At 44.1% G+C, this 13988-nt stretch overlaps 1 protein-coding gene across 2 annotated transcripts in view; it reads right to left on the bottom strand.

Annotated features, from left to right (window-relative positions):
• Nucleotides 1-564: 564 nt before the first annotated feature.
• LOC135515811 (PRKC apoptosis WT1 regulator protein-like) overlaps nucleotides 565-13988 on the bottom strand; it is an 87085-nt gene continuing 73661 nt past the window's right edge. Inside the window, exons 5-7 of one of the 2 annotated variants that reach the window (XM_064939555.1) lie at nucleotides 12315-12441; nucleotides 8108-8212; nucleotides 565-3864 (exon numbers count right to left, since the gene is read on the bottom strand). In XM_064939555.1, coding sequence (XP_064795627.1) covers nucleotides 3778-3864; nucleotides 8108-8212; nucleotides 12315-12441 — 319 coding nt within the window. In that variant the 3' untranslated portion in view covers nucleotides 565-3777. The remainder of the gene's footprint in view (nucleotides 3865-8107; nucleotides 8213-12314; nucleotides 12442-13988) is intronic. The other variant, XM_064939556.1, reaches the window with a different exon arrangement.

Here is a 13988-nt window from a genome sequence, read left to right on the forward strand (position 1 = left end):
AAGTTGAAACTCAGTTTTACTAAGCAGAGAGGAGAAGCAGTGAAGAGACTGTCAAGTTTGTGAATAACAAGATGGGAAAAAAGACAAAGCAGGGGGTTTAAAAAGGAGATTATTACAAACTAGAGGAAGGATGAGGAATGAACAGAATAGTTTCAGGCCTCCTATAATATATTACTAAATCACACGCACCTTACAACTTCCTATAAAAATGCTAATAGGAATAGTGTTGGACCACCCTGGGGCAGTTCTAGGAAGATGAGACAATTACCTTTACATTAGTCCTGATAGGAAGCCCTCTTCTCTCAAGGTGAGGGAGACTAATGACTTGGATGGCATTGCTGTATTAGTGCAGCGTCACAGTGTGTTGGAGGCGCAGCTTGCCAGGGATGGGTGGTCCCTCTCCATTCAGACTGCGAGGTGATTGGGGATGATGAATAACCATGGTCGGGGAGCACACAGTGTGTCTATTGTGACAACTGAACCACCGCTGTCACATTACATTACCGGCTCAGTGGCATCGTATCATCACATCAAATTAGCCTTAATGAAACACTAACGAGTCGACAGAGATAATCAAACTTTTATTAAATGACTTCATCTTTTGTACATGCATAATGTAGAGAGAGAAAGAGGTGTCCCTTACAGAAAAACACATGTCACATGATCACGTGAAGTTCATGTGACAACATGTAAAACAACGTGATAACATGATATTGTGTGAAATAATATGTGACAACATGGGACGCAAAATGTCGACATGACACCATTAAACTACACTTGACACCATTTGAGTAAATGTGGGGATGGGGATGAAAAACTTTAACATGTGACAACATTTGAGCGAGACAAAAACCTCCAGGGGACCATGACACAACATACTAAGAATGTCCTAAAAACGTTCTGGGGAAAATCCTTGAAACAAACCGGGAACTAGATAAAACCTCCAGGGGACCATGACACAACATACTAAGAATGTCCTAAAAACATCTTTGGGGAAAATCCCTGGAACAAAACTGGAACTAGTCATGGAGGAACATGTTAGGGTGTTTGTAAGATGTTCTCAAGACCTTTGCGTTAGCATTCATCAGGACGTAACGTGACGATAAGTCAAGTAATTACATGGTATGGGAGTTTTAAAGTAAGTGGTAAGCTGTTCAGCTAAAATAGTTAAAACATTTAATCAATGTCAATATGATTACATTAGACATGATCACTTGGTAGTTAAGTACTGACTTTTCAATATGACCCCACCTGGGATTTGAACTAACAACCTCTGGATTTGGGGTAAACTGATCTTTCTGCTGCGCCACAAACTCTGTAGCATTCCCCTACACCTCTACACTTACTAAAATAGTGCAGTCTACACTGCTATTTTAGTTAGCAGTGACTATTCTCTCATCATTTAATTAATTAACTTATTTCAGCAATTTGAGGATTTTCTGTATAGTTGCCTAATGTTTGTGGGGCATAATTATTCTGTTTTAACGTTACTCCTGAATCACTCTGATAAATATGTACTTTTAACAAAGCTGAGATTTACTTTGAAGTCCAAAGTGTAGGAGGAATATGTCAGAATGCAATGAACAAAGAGGTTGTGAGTTGAAATCCGAGGTGAGGACATGTGGAATAATAATTACTTTCTAAACAAACATACACAATGTAATCATGTATGTCAAAGTGTGCCAAATATGTAAGTTGTAAACATGATGTTATAAGCACTGTTTGTGTGTTCTAACAACTCTTGTTTTATTTGCAGCGCATCACTTGTGAAATCTAAAGTGAAAAATATTCCCCAAAAAAGATTCACATTTGAATGAAAATGTGAAAGGTTATGTGAAACTTCACATGTGAAACATCATCACGTGAAGTGTTCCAAAAACACATTGTTTCACGTGTTTTTTCCCTGTAAGGGCTCTGTGTGTGTGTGTGTGTGTGTGTGTGTGTGTGTGTGTGTGTGTGTGTGTGTGTGTGTGTGTGTGTGTGTGTGTGTGTGTGTGTGTGTGTGTGTCTCTCTCTACAGGTAAGCAGGGTTTCTATATCAAGATGTACCCCAGTAAAGTCTAAAAACCTAAAATCTTTACCACCCAGTGGGCTTTACAGAACACATGATGCAACAGCCACACATTTGTTTGTTTCAGCACAAAAATGGGCCCCTGTATGTAATGCAAAGATCTAAATACAGTCAGGGCAAAGTAATAGAACTTCTCACAGCCAAAATCACAGTCTTGAGAAATCAAAAAGAGAGATGCATTTCAAAAAAGTATGTTCCTTCAGTTGATTTGGTGACAACAAAATGCACTGCAGTAGCTTACTCTATAACTCTTGCTCACTATATACCAAGAGCAGCTACACCTATCAATATTGCAAACAAAACAAGTAGTAAATGCTTGAGTTACAGATGCAAAACTCATTTCAAAAGATTCCATATGTATTTCTACTGGGGTGTAATCCCAGGACTTCTCACCATGAACAATACTATAATATTTCATTTTCAACATTGACATGGCTATAAAGCATAGAATTAAATGAAAACAAATTGCTAGCTTTTTATGATTTATAAATGGGGATATATATATTTGAATGACTTCAGGTTTAAAATATACCGCCTGGATTGAAATCAGGGCGTCAATTGGGTTTGGCAGAGTATGGCAGTCATCATAACCTAGCTCAACGCCAACAATATAAAATAGGCTAGTAAAATCATTCCAATCACCATTAAAAGGCAATAGCAGTTTAGTGTATTATGACTGGAGTACATTTTGCTGGTTTTTGCTGTTCTCTGAATAGCATTTTAGAGTTGTAAATTGCGTAGAAACGCAGTAAATAAAGCGTGAACTTTATCCCCCCACCCATGTCACCGGCATACCCAGGTTTTAGCTGAAACAACCCCACTGATTAAAATGTACCAAGTAGAAATCGGAACAAGAGAGTAAAAGCGGCATCAACATAAACAGAAAAAGCACCAGGCTTTTTTTTTTATCCCCTTGGGGAAATGGAACTAATGGATTTTCAAAAAAGATGTCCGTAACATGCAAGGCATTATGCCCACTTTGGCTGATGGTAGCAGGGATTTTGTTTTGAATTTGGTCTAAATGACCCAGGCTCCATCACAGAGCCGGTTCTTTCACGTGTAGATGGAGACCAGGTTTTAGTGCTTTGAAGGACAATACGGCCTCTGAGCTGACAATGCATTTACACTGTAATGATGCAGATAAACAGAAGCACAGAGAGCCGGTTGCACATAATCTACGCAAGTACTGTATACCATGGTCAACAGATGATTAGAGTCAAAATGTCCAAGAACTCTTTTAGTTCCTAAAACCAACAAAGCATCCCTCATGTGCTCGGTGATGCACCACGTACATTCAATTTCCTTTTTAATCTAAATGGCCTATGTACAAGAGATTTACATTAAATATACCATCATAGAACCTCATTTATACACCCCATGGGATCTAAATAGGACTAGAGCTTTCAGTGGCTTCAGTTTCCCCTCAGAACTGAATAAAAGCATCCTTAGGGAGGACGCTCAAGGTGCATTTAAGACACAAAGGATCTAGAAGCTACTTTTAAAATGTCCTCTTCCACCCATCGACAACAACAGAGACACCACCGACACAGAGAAAGGATATGCTGCTGCTGGACTTGGAACGAGGGTGGAAAGGGAAGGGGGTGGGTGAGAGCAGGGGGTGTAAGGCCTTGAGAGGAGCACTCCGTTGGAGGGGTGGGGGTGGTTTGTTTTCTTTTTGGAAGTGGAGATCCGTGGCTCATTGGGTTCTACCTAGTCAGCTGGCCCACCACCTTCAGGAGAGTTTTGTTCTCCTGCTTCAGCTGCTCGTTCTCATCCTCAATGTCATCGAGGTCCTGCAAAACAAAAACAGAATACAGCTCCACTTCAGCTTGATCTAAAGGAAGTCATATACCATCCTTATGCAAGATCTGCCTTATTTTTGACCTCAGAGGAGTTAGCTTGTCAGTTTTGAGAAAGATGAGAGAGTGAGAGGTGGAACGAAGAGTTTCACCTCACGGGTCTCCCTTCAGCAGAATTGCCTTGATAATAACGAATGAAACTTGAACAGCTCCAATTAGGCACAAATGAGGAGCCCTGTTGCCACGAAGCCCTCTCATCAAAGCGCTGATCTAAAAGTGACACTTCTCATTTTCGGCTTCCTCCATCACTGGCGGAAGCGACAGGCGACCGTCAGGATTAGCTAAGCCGCACTTGTCGGAAACTTAAAAAGCGAGGTAGTCTGCAAGTCAAACACTGGAGGTCACAGAGCCACAGCCATGGTGTGGCTACAGAACAGCTCACTGTCTGAGCTCTGACACGGGGAGAAAAGCCGTCTCATTTCGCATCAGACGGCTGCTCGATTCACTCGATAGCCATGACATTGTTTTTCTGCCCTCCGGCATACCACTTTAACCTTTTTAAGTTACAACCGACTAATAACTTTATTCACATTTCATTGGATCTTCCAACATAGATTATATCTACATGTACTTCAACTTGCATGCAACCTGCTTTAGCCTGTATTCTATGTAGCCAATGCCCAGAGTCAGATGTTCTCCGGGTTCATATTGTCTGCCAGCACCTCAGCCTTATCCAAGCCTTCGCTACAAACTCTGCTAGTGAGTCACAGTTCAATCTTCAAGCGCTGCGAGAAAGAGACGCCACACTGGATCTGTTCCTTATCTCCTGCCTTCCCATCAGGCCTTGCAGTAACCTCTCAGAGGGACATTTCTGATCACTATCGCCCCGGCGAGAGTTCCCACAGGGAGACTTCCTCTTATGAGGTCCTGTTCATGTGATGCTATCAGGGCTCTCTGATCCAACAGTTATATGGCCTCCTCCACATGACCAGAAGGCTCATAGGCTGTGGAGACTGCAGTGGCTATCTTAACGAACACATGTGACGATAATAAAGACAGCCAAGTATAGAGGACCCTTGCAAGTTCCTGAAATGTGCAAAATCAACACTGACCAGCAACTGTATTTGTTGGCAGGGGAGACTCAGGGCTTGTTTGCATTGGAATGCCTCATCGTGGAGGGCTGCAAACTCTCTTTTGGAATAATTCAGAGATGAAAGGCTTTTGGGAGCTCTCCTGCTGGGTTTCCCAATGCCAAAAACATTGCCAAAACCTGTGACCCAGATAACGGGAGCAGGGGTCATACGATGGGGAGATTTTGTTGATGGTCTCAGAGCGCTGGGAACACTGGAATACTGGCCCAAGACTGTAGACTCAGGAAACAGAAACTCTGACCTCTTATGAAACTAACAGCAAAGAGACCCGCTGTTCTCAATATTCAATGCCAGGAGCTAGACAATGATCTATGAAACATTCAAAGTGAGTGAATGCCATCTACTTTAGAAAAATACAAAATAACAACATCGGGAAGAATGCTGAGGAATTTGTGTTTCTGAGGACCCTAGTATTTGCCTCTCTGCATAGTGTGGGTCTATAGTAGGTATGGAGAAAGGGGGTGGGGGTTTTGCCTCTGTATACAGTGTGGGTCTATAGTAGGTATGGAGAAAGGGGGTGGGGGTTTTGCCTCTCTGTATACAGTGTGGGTCTACAGTAGGTATGGAGAAAGGGGGTGGGGGTTTTGCCTCTCTGTATACAGTGTGGGTCTATAGTAGGTATGGAGACAGGGGGTGGGGGTTTTGCCTCTGCATAGTGTGGGTCTATAGTAGGTATGGCGAAAGGGGGTGTGGGTTTTGCCTCTCTGTATACAGTGTGGGTCTATAGTAGGAATGGAGACAGGGGGTGGGGGTTTGGCCTCTCTGTACACAGTGTGGGTCTATAGTAGGTATGGAGACAGGGGGTGGGGTTTTTTGCCTCTCTGTACACAGTGTGGGTCTATAGTAGGTATGGAGAAAGGGGGTGGGGGTTTTGCCTCTGCATAGTGTGGGTCTATAGTAGGTATGGAGAAAGGGGGGGTGGGTTGCGCCTCTCTGTATACAGTGTGGGTCTATAGTAGGTATTGAGAAAGGGGGTGTGGGTTTTGCCTCTCTGTACACAGTGTGGGTCTATAGTAGGTATGGAGAAAGGGGGTGTGGGTTTTGCCTCTCTGTATACAGTGTGGGTCTATAGTAGGTATGGAGACGGGGGGTGGGGGTTTTGCCTCTCTGTACACAGTGTGGGTCTATAGTAGGTATGGAGAAAGGGGGTGTGGGTTTTGCCTCTCTGTATACAGTGTGGGTCTATAGTAGGTATGGAGACGGGGGGTGGGGGTTTTGCCTCTCTGTATACAGTGTGGGTCTATAGTAGGTATGGAGACGGGGGGTGGGGGTTTTGCCTCTGTACACAGTGTGGGTCTACAGTAGGTATGGAGAAAGGGGGTGGGGTATTTGCCTCTGTAGTGTGGGTCTACAGTAGGTATGGAGACAGGGTGTGGGGTATTTGCCTGTAGGCTGTCACAGATCTGACTCCCTGGTGCCAAGGAGAAGTAATATAATTGGTCTCTAGAGAAAGAGGCACATGCGACACAGCTGTCTCTTTAACTTCAGAGTCCGTGGATTTAGCCGAATGCGTGGACTACTAAATGGTTACATAACATTCAGGAGCAGATCGGAGTGGAGATTTAGTAACTCTTGACTAATGACAAACTAATTACAGGCTGATAACCCTAGTGGTTATAAGTCACGTTACATCTCAAGGGATGATTGAAATCAGTTGTACTCCACACTAGAAGGGTGTCTCTTGACCACAGTGTGTAGGATGTTGATTGGCATAAGGACTCTTGACCTATAGCAGGGGCCTAGTGTTTTCTTAAGACTAGATCCAATAGACTGTCAGGGAAGGGAAAATGTCATGTTTTGAAAAGAGCAGCTGTTTTAAGTTAGGAGGCACACAGCGAAACTCAAAAGTTGTTTCTCCAAACTGCCAAGGGGTGCAGGGGAGTGGAACTGAAGAGCTCTGCACCTTGAACGGGTCTGCATATCGTTTACTTCAGGCTCTGTAGACCAAAACCGGATGGGGTTACGACCCGTGCGGTTGACAATGAGTTTAAAATGTTGATAAAATACCAAAATCCAATCCAGTTCAGAGGTTGGGGTACGGGAGATAAATAGAGCGAGAGAGAACATGAGAAAATCACTCTTTTGGGGGGGGGGGGGGGGGGGGTGCCTGTGCGAGTGTTCATCCTTGCAAGCGCTGGATAATTGTAATCTTCTGCTTATCCGAGAAGCAGCTTTACAATATCAAGCTGATTGCCTGCAGATAGCGACGTGGTAATTTGGCAATCGGTTCTATTTAGTCCTCAGCTTCACTCAACACAGCTGTGTGAGACTGAATATCTCCAAGTTTCCTCTGCAGTGCACAGTTACTAAAAATGACAAGCTTTCAACTGACAAATAAGAGAAACTATAATAAGATTCACATAGAAATGGGTGTTATAGATCAGTCACTCATTGAAAGCAAGTCTAAGAAGTGGTAGATCTGTTCAATGTGTGCTATTTATATGCTTCCCTTACGTTACATTTTTTTACTTTTAGTTTTGTACACCAGCTTTAAGCAAATGAAAATACAATATTTTGGGTTATGGAAAATATATTTCCCAGCAGCTTAAATGGTACAATGATTCTCTACACTATATTTGCCAGTTGTCACAAACTGAAATTAAGAAAACGATTAGAATTTCTGCATAGCTAGATGTGGCAAGACAGAGTTGTCCATCAAAGGATTACTGGTAAAGAAAACAACACGTAGATATACATTACTATACCTGTGTTCTAGACTAGAAGGGCACCATACATATCACACGTTATAATTTAAGGAGCATACTATTAATTACTAATAATTGTGAAAGTAGATCTAGCCTTGTTGCGCTAACATCTGTATAGTAACCTCTTCAATATACCTGTAAATGACTTAACTCTCAGTGCCTTAGTGGCTGCCCACCCTAGCTCACCTCTACCCCCTCAACCCTGGGTGAAACCTTCCCAACACTCCCCACCTCTACCCTCTCAACCCTGGTTGACCCTCCACAACACTCCCCACCCTAGCCCACCTCCACCCTCTCAACCCTGAATGACTGTCTCCAACACCCCCCAGCCTTGCCCAAATCTACCTTCTCAACCCTGGGAGAACCCTCTCCAACACTCACTCTATTAAGCAAGTCAATCTCCTCCTTCAGCTTTCCAATTAGGTCGTCTTTATCCTGGTGGGCTTTCAGCAGCTGCCCGTTCTCCTGCCTCTGTCTGGCCAGCTCCTGAGGAAGAAGGGACAAAGAGCTCTTTAACGTTAAAACACATACTGCAGCACTTTGGTACGGTCCACACACACACACACACACACACACACACACACACACACACACACACACACAGAGAGACGGAGTCAGAGAACAAATATAGAAGCCTTAGCCGTGTGGACATGTGGTCACGCTTGACGTTGATCTTTACGCTGCTAAATGAAAGCTCGCCAGGAATCTGCCTCTCCAACTTATCTGTAGTAAAAAGAGAGTTAAGCGTGAACTGGTTTCCATGGAAACCCATAGCTCAACGAGAAAACAATCAAACATAATGAATGTCGCACGATGTCCATACCGTGGCAACCATAAATCTTCAGGACGCGGAAGATAAATGTTATTTATGGAGGGTTACATGGGTAACTAAAGGTTGAAAGTAATACTTTCGTTATCATGATGAATGACACTACAATGCGATACTCAAAGCAATCAAGGACACTGCACATTTGTCAATGTTGCATAAAGCTATGAAATCTACTGCATTTAAACAACAAGCCTGAGACCAGCGACAGAACTTGTTGAAATCAATACAAAACTATAGTGCACCGACTGCTTTCTCGAACTCGCCAGTGATGTGCAAACTCTTCATTTACAGGCGTCGTGGCAAGTGAAAGCAGTAGTTTTTCTTTTATAAATGGACTGGACCGGGGTGACATTTGAGAATCTAAAAAGTGATTGAGAGGGAGTACAGAGTGTTGGGGAAGAGAGAACTCCACCTCTTCCTAACTCCAGTAAAATACATTCTCTGACTGAATGCAGAGAAGTTATTGCCGCCAGGATTATAGGAAGGGCGACATCTGACTGAAGACGAACAGCGAGGCCAGACTGGGCAGCCGCTCAAACGATCCCGAGAGGAATTCATCTTTTAAAAATAAATCCTCAAGATTTATCAGGATGCTGATAGACGCTTTAAAAACAATTATAGGTCACCTCTCCCCAGGCCCTGCTGCTATCAAAGTATCTCTGCCCCTGTGACAGAGACAGACAACACAGACAGACAGACAGACAGACAACACAGACAACACAGACAACACAGACAACACAGACAGACTACACAGACAGACTACACAGACAGACAGACAACACAGACAGACAACACAGACAGACAACACAGACAGACAGACAGACAGAACACAGACAGACAACACAGACAGACAGACAGACAGACAGACAGACAGACAACACAGACAGACAGACAGACAGACAACACAGACAGACAGACAGACAGACAGACAGACAGACAGACAGACAGACAGACAGAACACAGACAGACAACACAGACAGACAACACAGACAGACAGACAGACAGACAGACAGACAGACAACACAGACAGACAGACAGACAGACAGACAGACAGACAGACAGACAACACAGACAGACAAACACAGACAGACAGACAAACACAGACAGACAAACACAGACAGACAGACAGACAGACAGACAGACAGACAGACAGACAGACAGACAAACACAGACAGACAGACAAACACAGACAGACAGACACACAACACAGACAGACAGACAACACAGACAGACAACACAGACAGACAGACAACACAGACAGACAGACAAACACAGACAGACAGACAAACACAGACAGACAGACAAACACAGACAGAGACAGACAGACAGACAAACACAGACAGACAAACACAGACAGACAGACAGACAGACAACACAGACAGACAGACAGACAACACAGACAGACAGACAGACAGACAGACAACACAGACAGACAGACAGAACACAGACAGAGACAGACAGACAACACAGACAGAGACAGACAGACAACACAGACAGAGACAGACAGACAGACAAACACAGACAGACAGACAACACAGACAGACAAACACAGACAGACAGACAACACAGACAGACAGACAGACAGACAACACAGACAGACAGACAACACAGACAGAGACAGACAGACAAACACAGACAGACAGACAAACACAGACAGACAGACAGACAACACAGACAGACAGACAACACAGACAGACAACACAGACAGACAGACAACACAGACAGACAGACAGACAGACAACACAGACAGAGACAGACAGACAACACAGACAGAGACAGACAACACAGACAGACAGACAACACAGACAGACAGACAGACAGACAGACAACACAGACAGACAACACAGACAGACAGACAACACAGGGCTTTCAGGAAATGTGAGATGGTTATAGAAATATAAATAGCAGTAAGGATATCAAACACCAACAATAAAATGTCAAATGTGCCAAGAAGCGTATCAGTCATTCCGAAATAATCAACAAAGACATGTCGTATTTTAATATTTCAAACATCACAGTCACATTATAAACATTAAGCATCTACAATCCCAAATTAAATCTAGAATCAGCATTCTATTTCGCAACAAAGCATCCGTCCCTCATGCTGCCCTCGTAAAACTGACTATCCTACCGATCCTTGACTTCGGGCGATGTCATTTACAAAATAGCCTCCAACACTCTACTCAGCAAATTGGGACGCTGTCTATCACAGTGCCATCCGTTTTGTCACCAAAGCCCCATATACTGCCCACCATTGCGACCTGTATGCTCTCGTTGGTTGGCCATCACTTCATACTCGTCGCCAAACCCACTGGCTCCAGGTCATCTACAAGTCTCTGCTAGGTGAAGCCCCACCTTACCTCAGCTCACTGGTCACCATAGCAGCACCCACCTGTAGCACGTGCTCCAGCAGGTATACAGTGGGGCAAAAAGGTATTTAGTCAGCCACCAATTGTGCAAGTTCTCCCACTTAAAAAGATGAGAAAGGCCTGTAATTTTCATCATAGGTACACTAACTATGACAGACAAAATTTCACTGCTCTAGAGAAGATCTGCATGGAGGAATGGGCCAAAATACCAGCAGTGTGTGAAAACCTTGTGAAGACTTGTGAAGACAGAAACTGTTTGACCTCTGTCATTGCCAACAAAGGGTATATAACAAAGTATTGAGATAAACTTTTGTTATTGACCAAATACTTATTTTCCACCATAATTTGCAAATAAATTCATAAAAAATCCTACAATGTGATTTTCTGGATTTTTTTCCTCCATTTTGTCTGTCATAGTTGAAGTGTACCTATGTTGAAAATTACAGGCCTCATCTTTTTAAGTGGGAGAACTTGCACAATTGGTGGCTGACTAAATACTTTTTTGCCCCACTGTATATATATTCATCTCACTTCTGTCTACGAACTAAATATACTTTCCTGCAACCTGCCTCACCCAATGTTGTATGGATCTGCTATTTGTATTCCTTATAACTGGAACTTCCATCAGGTACTAGCCAGCTAACTAGCTAGTAGTCTGTTAGCTACGGCTAGAGGTCCTCAACTTCCCCCCACAATCAGCCAGCCCGAGCTCGGACAACACCTGCCAGTCTTGCACAGCGCGATATCAATCCCAGAGCATATCGGACTGCTTCTCTCTACCATATCACCGGATTCCTGCCGCTCTGGATCATTACTCCTAGCTAGCTGCTAGCTAGTTGCAAACGAGTGGCTACTGTTAGCAAACGCCTCTGTCCCGAAGCAAGCACGAGCTAGCCTCGAGTTATACCAAATAATTCTAGGGCTATGGGCCTACAATTACCTCCTTTGCCAATTGGCCTGGACCCTTTATTGTCGACACAGAGCCCCGCCGATGAAAATTACAGGCCTCATCTTTTTAAGTGGGAGAACTTGCACAATTGGTGGCTGACTAAATACTTTTTTGCCCCACTGTATTTCACTAGTGTAACTCTGTTGTTGTATGTGTCAAACTGCTTTGCTTTTATTCTTGGCCAGGTCGCAGTTGTAAATGAGAACTTGTTCTCAACTAGCCTACCTGGTTAAATAAAGATTAAATAAAATAAAAACATTTGATAGTGATGCTGGATAGACCTGCGTTGAAATTCAGTTGTAGTAGTGAACGATAGGCCTAATGCAGATCCTTCCCCAAGCTATGCTTGCTCGCACTAATCCAATGTGTTCAATGCATGAGGGGGGTGTGACCGAGTGCACACTTCTGGGGGAATGGTAGAGCAAGCCTAATTTTGAATACCTTTTCCAGTTCCTCCATCCTCCTCTCCAGTCCTCCAGGTGCGGCGGCGTTGCCGTGGCGGTTGCCGTGGCGGTGTCGACTGTTCCCCCCCGCCGACTCCTCAGAACCAGGACCTCCAGAGCTGCTGCTGCCACAACACACACATCAATACTTCTGACAAACACCAATGTCCATGTTTTCAGCACTGACTCATGTCAACAATAGAACTGGGTACGGTACACATGCACAATGCGCACACGCACACGCAGTTTGTGAAGTAAATCCAATAAACAGCGTGTAAACCTGACATTAAAAAGCATCACATAAAAACTGAAAAGCTGTTGCAGCGTATGACTCAGAGCTGCTGAACACACAATACAGCTCTAATGGTCAGTCTTAAGTGTGAGGAGAACAAGTACTTATACCTTTGATGCTTTTTTACCTTTTATTCCATAAAAGCTGTCAGAGTTCTATTTCAAAGGGCGAAGAATGGATTCTGAATATGAGGCAATTTCAATATGACCATCTTGAACGCTGAGATGTGTAAAGAGCGCCCTGCATAAATCCACTTCATGTCATTAGCAAACAAAGAGTCCCTATTCATCGGCTAGTGAAGAGAGGTGCTACGGGGTCCATGGTCTGCAGCTAGTGAGGAACTCTTTCCCCCCCCCCCCCCCCCCCCACACGTACACAGAAATCAGACCCATCTCCCCTTCCATCTCTTTTTTTAGCCAGGAGGCGCCACCACTCATAATAAAAACACTCAGATAATAATGCCGTTTTTTGGGGCTATTTGACATTTACTTCCTCAGTAACTCAGAGGCTGAGCCCACAGAGATTATTTTTACTCTTTTCAGAAATAAAGAGTGTTGTGCCCATTGCTTTTGATATGAAGTCCTTGAAATGCTCTCTATGGCACTTGCCTACGCCAAGATATATATATATATTTTTTTTTGCTGAGGGTCTTCGAGGCCACTCTTCCCTTGTAGATGCAAACACACACACACACACACACACACACACACACATGTTCTCTCTCTCTACATCCCTCTGTCTCTAGGGCTTGCAGCATCTGCCAGGCACCCAGTCTAAACAGCCATGCCCTCAGTGCTAATCACCCCATCTGGTCCATTAGCGCCCCGCAGAGACCACACGGGAGACAGGCAGAGGCAATGATCCACTCCTGAAGGTCTCAGCAGGTGGGGGTTGGAGAGGAGATGCAGAGCCAATAACAGAGTAGTAACCCAATGGCCACACACAACAAGCACTGAGATGCCTGGTGTGGTCTGCTAGCAGAGCCCAGGGGAACAGAGAAGGCCCATCCATCTTAAAGTCATAAACTATCTCCAAAGACTGACAACCAGCAACAGGCTGATCACTATAATAGCCCATTTCGACCATAATGATAGTGTAGTGAGAGAGGATGGTGTGAATGCATTAGCAGCCTGTTGTATAGTTGTTGTTGGCGCGTTCACAGAGACAGGGTTGTCCAATCTCTCAGCCATCTTGTGGCGCCCACCTGGCAGCCACTCCATTCCACAACACTGGACCATCCGACAGTGGAGGCCAACCAATCACAGGAGGATATCTTTACTGGGCCAGATTGGGAGCGTCAACCGGTTTGAACTTGGCCGGGATCACACAGAACTTAACAATTTGATGGCGATTGTCCTTATGCAAATAGTGGAAAAGAAT

This window comes from Oncorhynchus masou, chromosome 27 (assembly GCF_036934945.1).
Source record: "Oncorhynchus masou masou isolate Uvic2021 chromosome 27, UVic_Omas_1.1, whole genome shotgun sequence".
Classification (NCBI taxonomy): domain Eukaryota; kingdom Metazoa; phylum Chordata; class Actinopteri; order Salmoniformes; family Salmonidae; genus Oncorhynchus; species Oncorhynchus masou.